Source organism: Eretmochelys imbricata, chromosome 23 (assembly GCF_965152235.1).
Source record: "Eretmochelys imbricata isolate rEreImb1 chromosome 23, rEreImb1.hap1, whole genome shotgun sequence".
In the NCBI taxonomy this organism is placed as follows: Eukaryota; Metazoa; Chordata; order Testudines; family Cheloniidae; genus Eretmochelys; species Eretmochelys imbricata.
The window spans coordinates 3,059,931-3,074,081 of record NC_135594.1 but is presented as its reverse complement, the minus strand read 5'-3'; the positions used below and the strand labels follow the sequence as shown (position 1 = coordinate 3,074,081).

General features: G+C 61.8%; 1 protein-coding gene across 1 annotated transcript; it reads left to right on the top strand.

The window, feature by feature from the left end:
* The first annotated feature begins 3,125 nt into the window (after positions 1 to 3,125).
* On the top strand, positions 3,126 to 10,593 carry LGALS4 (galectin 4). The gene is made up of 9 exons (XM_077840754.1): positions 3,126 to 3,170; positions 5,192 to 5,280; positions 6,540 to 6,744; positions 7,479 to 7,613; positions 8,554 to 8,595; positions 8,982 to 9,011; positions 9,451 to 9,539; positions 9,969 to 10,134; positions 10,447 to 10,593. Exons 1-9 carry the CDS (start codon positions 3,126 to 3,128, stop codon positions 10,591 to 10,593), a joined length of 948 nt encoding a protein of 315 aa, XP_077696880.1.
* Positions 10,594 to 14,151: the final 3,558 nt, after the last annotated feature.

Sequence of the window (14,151 nt, the reverse complement as noted above, 5' to 3'; positions counted from 1 at the left end):
CGGGACGGGGGCTGTACCTGAGGCCTGACCGGTGTCTGTGCACCCCAAACGCACAGACCCACAGCCAACACGTCTCGCACGTTTCCTGTACGATGCCCCATCTGCCACAGGCTTTCAGCCGAGACTGTAAGCGACCGGTAGGGCAAGCCCAGCGCCAGGGAGCCCTGTGATGCACCCGCTGCCCCTTGGCACGGAGCGCTCCTGGACTCCCACTGGTGCTGAAGTCCGCGAGCCATCCAGGCTGGCCCTGCCCACGTGCACTGTGATCACCAGAGCTGGCGCAGCTCTGAGGTGTCCCCTTGGGGGTGACCCACCAATTCGGGGGGTTGACCTTTTGCTGCATTGAAAAGCTTTAAAAAGCTTCAGGGCAGCAAAAATATTGAGCTGGTTTTTTCCTTCTGTTGGAAGCAGGGGGGTGGGGGGGGGGTTGGCTTGCTTGGTTTAAACAGGAGGACGTGGCAAATGGAAGCGATTCACCAGCCTTTTGGGGGGAGTGGTTTTTTTCACCCCAACCCATCTGGCGAAACTGACGCGAATTCCACGGTCGCCAAATCTGCATTTTTGCAGCTGAAAATGTTCTCTCGGCACCACCGCTCCCCGATGTCGCAGGGGCCTGTAAGGCCGACTCCCGCACACCCGCAGACCCTGCCCTAGTCAGCTGTGACCTTTGCTACCCTCCCACCCAACCTAACGAGCAATCAGCCCATAAAACCCAACTCCTCGGAGAGCTCTGGGTGGGGAGGGGACGGGATGGGGCACAGAGCCAAGGGGCGCTGGCTCTTCCAACCGCCCCACCTCTGTTGGCCTGTCCTCTGGCCCATTTAAATTAGCTCGGTGGCACTGGCCTGCCGGCGGAGCAAACAGCAGTGAAGGCTAGGACGAGGAAAGGCTATTGGGTTCGGTGCCTGGGGGACAGCTGAGGTCAGGCCAGTCACCCTCCTTCCAAGGTGGCTCCCTGCAACCGGGGGCTAAACTTCCTCTGGCCTGGGCTGGCGTGATGTGGCTCCGTGGCACCGTCCCATCTGTACCTCTTCCCCTGCTGTGGGGGAAGGCTCAGCCCTCGCAAGAGACTCTGACCTGTGCCAGCCTGCATGAATGGTCTGGACTTGGTCGGCCCCCCCACTCCAGCCAGAGCTGGGGGTGGGGAGTGACCCAGGGCCCTGGTCTTCCCCCCCACCCCCACCCCCGCAAGCGGGCTGAGAGCATGGGACTTAATTCTCACCCTGCCCACAGGGAGGCAGTTGCCAGCACTGGGAATCAGGACGCCTGGGGTCTATTCATGCCTTGGGCAAGTCACGTCTCTCTGTGCCTCAGTTTCCCCTCCCCTTCACTAATGATTCAGACTGGGAGCACAATGGGGCCCGGATTTCACCTGCTACCGTAATACACACCATAAGCACAACACTCGTAACGCCAGACCTGACCCCCGTCCCTCACGCTGGGTCTTTGCAGCGCCCGGCCCAATGAAGCCCCATTGTGGGAAGGGTGGGCCCCAGGTGCTGCCCTAACACCAGTGCCAAGGCCCGTAGGAACATCGCCCCTGGGGAACTGGCACAGGACGGCTGGGCTTCCCGGCTCCCCGCCCTCTGCTCAGCCTGCCCCGGTCTGAGCAGAGCTTGCAGATCCCAGCGCAGCTCCGGGGAACTGGCTCCGTGGGGGAGCGGGCAGGGCCCGGGATCTGGCCTTGGTAACCACAGAATCCGAAACACAAATGCCACAGCCTCCCCCGTGCACAGGGTCGAGGGGCCCCGCCACAATGCTTAGGAATGAGGAAGCCAGTCCCTCCCCTGCCTGCTGCACCCCCTCTGCCCCCCTTTTTTGCTTTCTGCCGTGCTGAGCCAGCCGCCCACGGTCAGGCAGGGACGCGCCCCTCCTCAGCAAACAAAGCCCCAGGCTGGCACCCATCTGTCATCTGGGCACGGCTCTCTGGAGAGCTGCACCTCCTGGGGGAAAGGGCACAGGGAGGAGCCGTGCCCAGCCCTCCCCTGGTCTCCTGCAGCGAGTCCCCTCCTCTGCTCCCCCAGACCCAGATCCCCTGCCTTATGCCAGCACCCCAGCTCCAAGCCAGGTCACCTGCTACCCATGTGCTGGCTCCAATGATGGCTGGACCTTCGCCTCCAGCTGGACATGCGGCCCAGTGCCCGGCCCTTTGCCTTTCCTAAGCTGCAGGTCCCCCCTGAGCCCGGGACTCTGGGATCAGCTGCTCTCATGGTGGGGGAGAAATGTGGGTACGGAGAGGGAAAAGGATCGGCCCAAAGCAGGGCTGCCAATTTTGGCTGGACGTATTCCTGGCGGTCTCGTCACATGCCATTAAAGGTGACCCTAATTCCTGAAGACTCCAGGACAATCCTGGAAGATTGGCAACCCTAGGCCTAAGCCAAGGGGGGTGGCGCAGCTGAGTCCTGCCCAGCGCCACCCCCATTCCCCCAATCTAAGCTGTCAGCCCTGGGATTGGGTCAATGGAAAATCTGTGAGCAAGAGCTGGGGATAGAACCCAGGAGTCCTGGCTCCTAGCCCCCCTGCTCTAACCACTAGACCCCCCCCATCCCCACCCCACTCTGCAGGGCCCAGTCACCACAAGGGGGATGTCACCAGGAACGCGAGGGGAAACCAACTGGCCCAGCTCCATGGTTACAGAGTGCATGTGACACTGGACAGGGGATCTGCTCCAGTCACGTTGTGGGGTGAACAATTCCAGAATAGAACCCAGGAGTCCTGGCTCCAGCCCCCCACCCCGCTTTAACCACCGGACCCCAATCCCTCCTACAGCTGGGGATGGAACCCAGGAGTCCGGACTCTCAACCCCTTTTGCCCTAACCCATCTCCTACCAGACTAGGAATGGGACCCAGGAGTCCTGCCTCCCAGCCCTCCCCGTCCCCAGCTTCAACCACTAGATCATCAGAAATCTGGCTTTGCCATTTCCACTCAAAATGAGGATTTTCCACGGAGCTGGGTGCGGCTGGGCAGGGCGACACCTCTCCTGGGCAGGTGGGCGGAGGCCGGCCGAGTGGCCTGGCCGTCCCGCCTCCCAATCCAGGACTATAAACCCCCTTCCCTCCGCTTGCTCCTCTCCCCGTGCTCCGCCCTGCCCATTCGCTGCACAGGGAGAGACCCCAGTGCCCCGATGGCCTACGTCCCTGCACCCGGCTACCAGCCCATCTACAACCCGGTAAGTGTCACCCCCCCACACACCCCGCAGCATGGCTCTGGGCTCCCCCAGGCTCCCCGCAGCCAGCCAGGAACAAAGCAAAGGAAGGAAACAGCTCCGAGCGGAGGAGAGAAAGTGGCGGGCCCAGAAAGATTTCCACGCTGCTGTTTGCCTGAGCTGACCTGTTTGCCCGCTGGGAGCACGGCATCGCTTGGAGCCATTTCGCACCCCAAGGTCAAAGTCTGTCTTTTTAACGCCCTCCTCCCCCCCGGAACCCCTCGTTTCAACCACTTCGAATACGGACCCTCCCCGGGCCCCAGCCCCATCTGAGCAAATTTCGGGCCGATCCGACTCCATAGGTAGAGAATTTGCTTCAGCCTAGCTCGGGGGTGCCAGTCGCACCCACTGCTCCCCAGAGACAGTTGCATGGCCTCTTAACGGAGGTACCCAGCTCTGGCCGAACCCGCCACCGGAGGGCTCCACTGAGCGGGTGCAAGGTCGGGAACCGGGTGTGACATTTTTCACACAAACCCTACGTCTGGCCCCGCAGACACGGTTGAATCTCACTAGGCCCACGGCCCTGCGCGTCCCCTCGTTCACCGGCCCGTTGGCCAAATCTCTCCTAGGCATCGTGAAACGGCAGCAGCTCAGCTCAGTAAAAGACGCACAACGAGGCTCACGTTCAATTTAGGCGCCTGACTCCTTTTGAAACCCATGGGAGTTGGGCACCTAAATAACTTCGATCTCCATTACGACCGGCACAAATCCAGTGGCGTCTCCAAAGCGGGTGGAGTCGCTGCAGGTTTACACCCGGCTGGCCCCTGGATGGACGGTGGCTACTGATAATCCAGCAAGACAGCCCTCCCCCTCCGCTAGCTGCACCCGGCCCCCCTGCCCCCTAATGCATGGCTGGGTCTTGGGGTCGCCTGGCTGGTGACGCTGGAAAGTTTCCCAGCTGGCTGGCGGCGAGCAGGGGCCTGATTCTGCTTCCCCGCTCAGGGAAGGCACCCCTCGTCTGGCACTCTGGTTAGTTGCTGGCCCCATCTCTTGGTGGGTCAGTTACACCATGGGAAAATCCCCCAAACTGATGTGTAATTTACACCCTGCGCCGAGATGCCGACAGACAGCAGCTGGCAGGCATGGGCAGCCGGGCTCGGTACCTGCCCGAGATCTAATGCCACCAAGGCAAAAACAAACAGGGGCCCCCGTGGGGGTGAGGACGCTGGGGCAGATGAGCTGCAGGGGGGTCTGGGGTGGGAACGTTCTAGACTCACCCCGGGGACAGGTTGCTCAGCTCACCAAACAGCAGAGATTCCCATAGCCTGCCGTCGGACACCGGTTCTGCTCGGATCCCGTCCCCGCCAGCCAGCCGGCTTTTCCCCCGGGACCTGGGGGATCCGCTCTGGAAGGCACCTGGCTAAGAGCCCAGGGCGAGGGGGGTTAGGATGGGGCGAGGCCCAGGGCATGGGAAACCCGCCCGATCCCCTGTGTGTTTCTCAGCCAGCCCAGCCGGAGCCCTGGGCGGTCCCATCCAGTTCACCGGTGGGATGGGATCCATTAATAACTAACGCACGGTCCCTCCATGGCTCCTTTCCCCGAGGATCCCAAAGGGCGGTACAGATGCCCGCTAACTAGAATCAGCCGCAGAAAAGGCAGAGCTTGCAGGCTGGGGTGTGTGTCCCCCCCCAAAGTTGGTTTGGGGTGGGGGGAATGCTGCTAGCCAAGGAGCGTGTTAAAGGGGCCATGTGTCCCCCCAGACTCCGCCTGCAAAGCGATCAGTTTCCCCAGGCCCTGCTGCGGCCTGGAGCCCCGGCCTGGTTCCCAAAGGGGCTCTGGTCAGATCCCAGCCCCAGGGCAGGCAAATCAGGGAGAGGCGAGGCTGGAGGGCAGTGGAGGGGGGCAACCCCCCCCCCGGCATTGCTAAAGCAGCCAGGAGCGGGCAGTGGGGAGGGGACAGGCACCCAGCACTGTGTGTCTACGGGTTCAGCAGTGTCACCGGTCAATTCCCCCCTCAGCATCTTCTCTCCTTCCCCATCTCTCAGCCCCTCCCTCATGCCACCCCCATCGTCGGGGGGCTGCGGCCCGGGATGTCCATCTACGTTCAGGGCACGGTGCCCCATCACACCAAGAGGTAACACTTCGGGCAGTGGGGGAGGCGAGGGGGACAGCTGGGCTCATGTGGGGCACGGGGGCTGGTTATACAGGGATCTCTCCCCCAGTGCAGAGATGCAGCCGCCTCTGGGGTGGAACAGGCAGTACGGAGCAGAGTCACCCAGAGGAGGGGCTCTCGGGAGGCAGACGGGTCCAGTTTGGCCAGGACGCAGCAAAAAGCACGGCGGGATGTTTAACGAGGGTGATGACCTTGGGCTTGTGGCTCATTAAACCCGAGAAACAGGAACCTGCCGACAGAGGAATGTGGGGGAAAGGCCCGGCGCTCCTGGCCGAGCAAGGAGGGGAGACGGGGTGAAAGGGGATCGGATCCGAGGGCCTGCACCAGAATGTGCAGCGTGTACACCTGACACACCCCTACGCTGGGGGGGGGAGGTGCCATTGTCATGGCAACTCCAGAAAGTCACCCCCCCAGGACCCATCGCTGCTCGGAGCTGCTGTGGCCTAGTTAGATCTGGCTACCGGCCCCTGGTTTGGGGCATTCGCCTCACATTGCCACCCCATTCCCTCTTTGGGGAGAGGGAGAGGTCCCTTGACCCCCTCCCTGCAGCGACTGCCCCTCCCCCATGGGGGGGAGAGGTGTGGATCCCTCCTTCACAAGAGGGTGAACTCCTCCCCTCATGGGAACAGGACTCAGCCCCTCTCCGCTCCAGCGCCTTGAACTCAGCAGTATAGGGCCTATGACACACAGCCCAGCAGCCCCGAGTCCACCCAGGAGGGGTCAGCAGTGCAGCTAAATGGCTAGAAACCTTCTGAATTTCCAGCTGCAATTTTTTGCTGGGCCCATTTCCCCTTGAGCCAACCCTGGGTCTCAGCCGCTCCCCCCACCCAGGTATTGACAGCCAGGGACCCAATCAACGCCCCCCCCACCCGCCCCGCAGCCTGCAGCTGGGCCAGACTCCCCCAGCCCTCTCCATCTCCTCAGCAGTCCGCTCCCCGCAGCCCAGCCCCCCTGGGCGGCACCCGTTCCCCGCCTGCCCACGCCCGGCCGGCGGACGAGGTCCCCAGCGGGGCGCCCCGCTCTTTGTAAGAGCTGCAGCCAGGCCGGAAGGGACCGCGGGGGTCAGCTAGTCTGACCCCCCGGGATAACCCAGGCCAGAGGTAACTCCTGGAGCAGATCCGTTAGGAAAACAGCCCGTCTGGATTTAGACATTCGACGCAGGGGGTGGGATCCGTGACCCCCACCCCCCGCAGCTCGCTCACCCCCCCACCCCCCCCCAGGTTCCGCGTGAATTTCTCCTGCGGCCCGCAGAAGGGGGCCGATATCGCCCTGCACTTCAACCCCCGCTTCGACAGCGGGGACAAGATCGTCCTCAACAGCTTCCAGCAGGGCAAGTGGGCCAAGGAGGAGCACGAGCACAACATGCCCTTCCACAAGGGGGAGCCCTTCGAGCTGCTCTTCACCATCACCCCCGAGGGCTACCAGGTGGGGTGGGATGGGGGGGAGGGGCACAAGGGATATCGGGGTGGGGGGAAGGGGTATGGGGAGGCCTGTGGGAGGCACAAGGGATATTGGGGGGCAGGGGGGCCTGTGGATGGCCACATTCTGAATTGGGGGCAGAGGGATAATACGCCATTGGAGGGATCCCCCATTTGTGGCAGGGGAAATGTGGGGGGTGGGGAGAAACCCATGGGGAGGGTGGGCCCCACTGGATCAAGAGGATGGGGTCAAATGGGGGGGGCATGATACCCCATCTGCAGTTGAATGTTCCAAGCCAGCGGGCTGGGGGCTGCTCCCCAAAGGCCTGGGAAAAGGGGTGGGGGGTGACACCCAGCTCCCCCCATGTGGGTGGAATCAGATGGCTTTGAAAGGGGGAATTGTTCCCCCCAAAACACATCCCAACACCTGCTCTCTAAAATGGGGGGCCAGGAGGCCTCACCCCCAATTTCTTGACCCCCCCAGTCTTGCCCCCCCACCTGCGAGCCGGGCCCTGCCAGCAGGGGTCAGAAGGAAGCCAAAGGGGCTGGGGAAAAAAGACCCCCCCCCAATTCCTACATCAGCAGCTGATCCCCAGAGTCTGCTTGGCAGCCGTCCCCCCTGTGTTCCCAGGGTAAACCCCAAGACATCAGGTCTCCCCTCCCCCACCCAGAGTGGCTCTTCTGCTCCGCGAGGGGTGGGGTAGGGGGCCAGGTCCTGATGCTGCCCGTCTCACACCCCAGATCATGGTGAACAGGACCCCCTGCTACGAGTTCCGGCACCGCATCCCACCCGAGCGCGTGCAGGTCGTCGAAGCGGACGGGGACCTCGAGTTGCAGTCGCTCAATGTCATCGGAGGGGGCATGATGGGGGGCGGGGTGAGTGACCAGGGGGTGGGGGCGCACGTGGGTGGTGGAGACAGGGGACAGGCCTTCCCCAGGGAGATGCGGGACTTTGACACTCACGCACAGCGCCGGCCCCGCAGCCAAATCGCTAGCGCATGGGTTGGTTCCGGGGAAAAGCTGAGAGCTTGGATGGTAGGAGGGCTGGGGATAGAACCCAGGAGTCCTGGCCCCCAGCCCCCTCTGCTCTAACCACTAGACCTCACTCCCCTCCCAGAGCTGGGGATAGAACCCAGGAGTCCTGGCTCCCAGCCGCCCTGTTCTAACCACTAGACCCCACTCCCCTCCCAGGGCTGGGGATAGAACCCAGGAGTCCTGGCCCCCAGCCCCCTCTGCTCTAACCACTAGACCTCACTCCCCTCCCAGAGCTGGGGAGACAATCCAGGAGTCCAGGCTCGACAATACCTCTCCCCTCTCTGTGCCCAGTGTCACACTTGTTTCCTTCCTGCAGGGGATGTATTACCCGCAACCCGGGATGCTTGTAAGTACCCAGGAGACCCACCTGCCCGGGGCTGGGGGAGATGCCAGCTCAGGGTGGGCAACTCGGGGGCACCCAGTCCACTATCGCAGCTACACGCCACCCCACAAGCCAGCAGGGCTTCGTTGGGCCCCCTCGCAGTCCCTCGCCTGCCACAGTGTGACAAGCCCAGAGGGGATGACCGGGGGGCCTGCACGGGGTCCTTCCCCCCCCACACACACACACAAAGAAGAGTCACAGGGACCTTCCCTCTGCTGAGCAGCCACTTCCCCTGGGGAGCAGAGATCCTATGGGCCCCTCTAGCCAGGATCCCCGGCCCCACTCCTCCCTGGATCAGAGCCATGGCCCCAGCTCGCCCGGGCTTCTCTAAGGAGAGCAATTCCAACCCTGCAGCCTCAGACCCTGTAACCCCCCTTATATTGTCTCTCTCTCTCTCAGGGCATGCAGCCAAATATGCCTCCGCCACCCACAAGCCTGCCGGTAAGTACACTGGGGCCCAGGGAGGAAGAAATTCCCCGATAAACGCCCTCTTATTACTGAGAACGGTTTGTAAAGCCCAGCGCTGAGATGCAGCCACCTCTGGGGTGGGGAGCAGCTACCGTTTAACGGCTGCCCTGCAATTCTACACAGCAGTTTAAGACCGGAAGTGGAGGCGAATCCTGTATCCAACTGGCAACTGCTGGGCTAGGGAGGACTTTAGCTAAGGAAAGGCCAGATATTTCCTGGAAAACTAGAGAGGAGCCATCAGGTGACGGCCAGTTCTGTGGACCGCAGGGACGGAGACACCCCCAAGGCCTTAGGGAGGGAGGTTTGGGCCATACCACGGCTGGCCAGATTAATAACTCCTGGATTTCTCTGCCCCACAGATGATGGCTGGCCCTGCTTCCTTTCACCCGGTAAGTGCGGCAGACTTGGGGTTTTCTCTGCCCTTTCGCACCTGCAATGAAGCCACCTTATGGTTTCTCCCACAACTCTTCCCCCAGCCCCGGAGTGCAGCCACCTCTGGGGTGGAACGTGCCAGCTGGCCAAGAGCCACACTGAACGAAGCTGGTGGCAGGAAGAAAAGAACACCCCTCCCCCGCCCATCTCACTTCCCCCGTTCAGCTGGACCTGCCGGGGGAGGTTTGGGAGGCAGGATTACCTGGGCACCGCGTTAGCACCCCTGTATCCAAATCCGGGGCCCCACCAGCACCCTCTAGTGCTCCACGGGGGTCTGCACTGACTCTGAGGGGAGAGCGCCCCCACTGAGCCACTTCCCTGCCACACATCTGGGACGCTCCTCACCCCAGCACCGGACACGACCATTCTAGCCGGGAGGTCTCCATTCTCTTGCAGCAAGTCCCCTACGTGGCTAACTTTCCAGGCGGGCTGACATCCAAGAAGACAGTGGTGGTGAAAGGATTAGTCCCGCAGGGCGCTAAGAGGTATGCAGCTATGGCACTGCTGTCAGCAGGAGAAACTGAGGCACCAGCAGGGGGGGAAGTGACTTGCCCCACCCCCAGGTCTCATGGTGACTCTGCACAGAGCTGACGATAGAAGGATAGAAGTCAGGAGTCCTGGCTCCCAGCCCCCCCTGCTGTAACCACTAGACCCCACTCCCCTCCCAGAGCTGGGGATAGAACCCAGGAGTCCTGGCTCCCAGCCCTGTGCTCCAACCCGGAGGCCGTGCTTTCTAGCCCAGACTAGGCTTCTCCCATCCAGGTGCAGTAGCATTGTATATCTGGCTACAGGCTCAGCTGGCTTGTATGTCCAGCCCTGCCCGCCTCCCCCAAAGCCACACCCCACTCAAGGGCAGATGACCCCCGTCCCCCCACCCACTAGCCTCCAACTTCACCGGTTCTCTGCCTCCCCAGCTTCAGAATCAACTTCAAGATGGGCTACTCCAAGGATATCGCCCTGCATATTAACCCTCGCCTGAACGAGAAGACCGTGGTCAGGAACAGCCTCCTGAACGGGCAGTGGGGCTCAGAGGAGCGAGAGCTGCCTCACAACCCCTTCCAGCCCGGCCAGTACTTCGATGTGAGTAAACTTCTCGTCTGTGTGTCATACACCCTTTCCTGCTAGCAGCGAATGGGGATTCTCCTTTAGCTCAAGCCCAGGGTCTTCTAGAGCAGAGAGAGAGAGTGCGCGCGTGATGCTGCCCTCTGCTGGATGGCATCAGAACTGCATGTCTGTGTCTCATAGCCCCTATACAGTTAGCAGCTAATGGGGATTCTCTGGCAGCACGGTCTCCACTAGCCCATGTTGCCTGCCTGGTCCCATAAAGGGTCAGCTCCTTTACGGCTGTCCCCGTTGGGTCCGTCTCACAGCCGCTCTTCCCCTCCTCCCCAGCTCTCCATCCGCTGTGGGAACAGACGTTTCAAGGTCTTCGCCAACGGGCAGCCGCTCTTCAACTACAACCACCGTTTCCACAACTTCCAGCAGATCGACACGCTGGAGATCAACGGCGACGTGGTCCTGTCCTACGTCCAGTTCTGAGCCCGGCCCCGCCGCCCAGCACGGGAGGGACACACAACGCTGCCCCCCACCCCCGGCTGGCATCGCAGACCCAATAAACTACTCTGGTTCACGCAACGACGCCATTGTGTCAGCTGCCTTCCCCTCCCCACACCGCCTGCTGCGGGGTGGAATCGGAGCCTCTCCCCTGTGTGTCATAGACCCCCCCTGCTCACAGCTGCTGGGGACTCTCCTCCAGGTGGAGCTGAGTTTGAGGCCTGCGCAAGGAACAGTTCTGATGGCCTAGAGATGTTATAATGACCCTCTGACCCCTCCCTTTCCCAGGCCGCCCACTCAGAGCCTGGCAAACATCACCAAATTAAGCCTCCCAGTCTACCCCCGACCCCTCCTCTGGTACCAGGAAACCCCCTCCCTGATGCCCCACAGCAACCCTCCCCCTTGCCAGAAGCCCCCCAGCTGCTCACACCCTGCCCAGCTGACGTGAGCCACCCTACAGCCAAGCCCTACAAACCCCATTCCCCAGCCGGCAACCTCACTCCCCCACAGCCTGCCCGCCCCACCTGGCTCTCCCCCCCCACGCTTTGCCTTTGGAACGGGTCGGGCTGCACCAAGCCATCGGGGTTAAAAACAGGAGCAGGGACGCCCAGGTGCCCTGCTCCTGCCTCCCCCCTATTTTAGCAGCCTGCAGTCCTGCACTCACCAGCTCTGCAGCTCTTCTCAGGAGCCGAGCAGAACCATTTCCAGCCGGGGTCACCTCCGTCCATGGGTGGAGATGGGGACTTTCTGCTCCACTGGGAGCCCAGACCAAAAGCCCCCCGCCCCCATTGCTGCAGCTCTGGGGCCCAAAGCTCAGCTCCTGGGAGCAGCGAGGGGCTGAGCTCTGGGGAGCTGTAGGACGAGCTGGAGGCAGCTGGGCCCCATCACCTCGTCAGGCCGGGGCGGGGGCGGGGAAGGGAGCTGGGCTGTTTGTACTGGGCTCTTACCTTGGCTTGGCCCAGCTCAATCACTCGGGAGCTCACTGGCACTTTCTGAGCACTGGGCAATCTGCCTGCTCCAGCCACGCGGCCCCCGCAGCTGTTGGGGCAGGATCCTCCTCCTCCAGCTTGGAGCCGGGGAGGGACTTGGACAAGGTTACACAGGGAGTCAATGGCAAAACCATCATTAGAACCCAGGAGTCCTGGCTCCCAGCCCCAATCACTAGACCCCACTCCTCTTCCAGAGCCAGGGAGAGAACCCAGGAGTCCTGGCTCCCAGCCTCCTGCTCTAACCACTAGACCTCACTCCCCTCCCGGAGCTGGAATAGAACCCAGGAGTCCTGGCACCCAACCTTCGCCCTATTCCTCCAGGCCATGCTGCCTCTTGGGTTTTTCCCCCTTAACCCTTTGCTGGCTGCTGCCCAGACACCGAGGCAGGACCCGCAGGAATCCAGAGTCTGAGCTCCACCTTGCACCCAATGCTCGCAGGCGGAAATGTCGTTTCCTTGTGTGGTTAGCAGGGCAGGGCTCAGGGCGGCCTTCAGCCCCACCACACTCTCCACACCACCTGCCAACCCCAGTCCCCACGGCCTGCCCCACCCAGTACCAGAAACCGCCCCATGCACCGCCTCCCCCAGCCTCCTCCTTGCTGCCCGTTGCACCCCAGCTGGTGGAGATGGGAGGGGGTCGCACGTGTTGAGATGCAGGAGGGCGGAGGATCAGCAAACCAGCCCCCCAAAGGGGTGTGACACTAACCAAGCCAGCCTTGGGTCTGCCATAAACTGCCTGGCCTCTGGCGGGCACCTGGCTGGCTCCAGGTGGAGCTAGCATAGCAGGCTGGTAAGATTTGGGCAGCTCCACCCCTGACATGCAAATTAACGCTCATTAACATCTTAAATCCTTGGCGTGGGCCATGCATTTCGGCTGAGGGCCGGCGCGCCCTGCCTGCTGCGGGGCTGGGGCGTCGGTCCAGGCGTGAGGGGCACATATCATTAGGGGGGTGTGCACCCAGGGGATTTGATTTTGTTTTGTTTTGAAAGGCGAGCATTTATTGAATACTCAGCCATAAAGGGCATCACTTTTATTCATCAAACTAACGAAAGAAACTAACACTGAACTAAACTTAATTTTTTTTAAATGAACAACTAAACTTTACTTACAAAATGAGACACAAAATGCCAAATGTTTGCTGCCGGGATACCCAGGCGTGGACAAAGATACAGTCACTTTTCATGATCTTTATCTTTAACCAGATAATGAGCTAACCCAAATTGCCCAAACCAGATTGCGGTTTCTTCATCTTCCTGTCCCAGCGAAGGAGACGTCGCTCACCAGGTGTTATGGACTTAAATGCCTCAATCCCGTCATTGCAACGAACTGATGAAGCCAAGTCTTGTTCAATGTACAAAGTGAAGCGTGAGCCGAGGCGCTGTTGGGACATTGTTCCGCTCTGTTTGTTTGTTCCATGGGCTGGTTTTGGAAAGGCTCCTTCACAGGACTGGCTTGCCTGCTCCTTTTCTTAGCTTCCCAACGAACCGATCCATATTTTAAAATTGAAAGGGGGTGTCATACGGCTGAATTAAAACGGGAAGCCGCGGTCTTGTTCTGCTATTTCAGTAGCGTACACGAGACAAAGATTACGAACACTGGAGACCCCGTGCTGGGCACGCCTGACGCGGCCGCTTAGCTAGCTCAGAGATTTTCCAGACTAGTAGTCGGAGGGGAGGGGAGGACCGCGCGCGACCGCGGGCTGTCTAGACAGAGCGTACCGTGCCATTCAATTAGCCACTTTCTTTTCGAGACATTAGGGCAGGCGGGGGCAAGCTTTTCGGCCCGAGGGCTGCATCGAGGTTCCAGAATTGTAGGAAGGGCCAGGTTGGGGAGGCTGTGCCTCCCCAAACGGCCTGGCCCCACCCCCTATCTGACCCCCACCTGCTTCCTGCCCCCCGACTGCCCCCCCCCCCCGAATCCCCGACCCATCCTGTTCCTTGTCCCCTGACCACCTCCCCCGAGACCCCCCCCAACCACCACCCTGGGACCCCACACCCCACCAACCCCCCCCCCCACTCCCTGTCCCCTGACTGCCCTGACCCCTATCCACCCCCCCCCACCTCCTGACAGACCCCCGGAACTCCCACGACCCAACTCCCCGTTCTCCGGCCCCTGACTGTCCCCCACAGAACCTCTGCCCCCATCCAACCCCCCCCCCCCGGCCCTGGGACTCCCTGCCCCTTATCCAACCCCCCGGCCCCGGCCCCCTTACCACGCAGCTCCGAGTGGCAGGAGCTCGGGTCCCGCCGGGGCCACGCCGCTGCAGCACTGTCCAGGGCCGCTCCTGGACACGGCACGCTGAGGCTCCGGGGGATGGGGGAGGGCAGGGGCGGCACCGGGGGGAGCCTCCCTGCCCGGGAGCTCAGGCAGGCCGGGCAGGACGAGCTTGCCCACCCCTGCACTCGGGTGTGCCTAGGCACACCCAACACACCCCGTATACACGCCTATGGGCCTAGGGCTGCTGGGCTCTGCAGGGATTTATCCCCCACGGTACCCGAGTACCCTGGGAGTCATTTTGAAGGGTCGCGTGTGTGAGGGAGGGTCCCATTCACAC

Excerpts from the sequence above, each read along its gene's own strand:
- LGALS4 (XM_077840754.1), top strand. The coding sequence starts at position 3,126 with ATGGCCTACGTCCCTGCACCCGGCTACCAGCCCATCTACAACCCG. Across the intron at positions 9,012-9,450 it reads GCCCTGCTTCCTTTCACCCG|CAAGTCCCCTACGTGGCTAA; the intron begins GTAAGTGCGGCA and ends ATTCTCTTGCAG. Across the intron at positions 10,135-10,446 it reads AGCCCGGCCAGTACTTCGAT|CTCTCCATCCGCTGTGGGAA; the intron begins GTGAGTAAACTT and ends CCTCCTCCCCAG.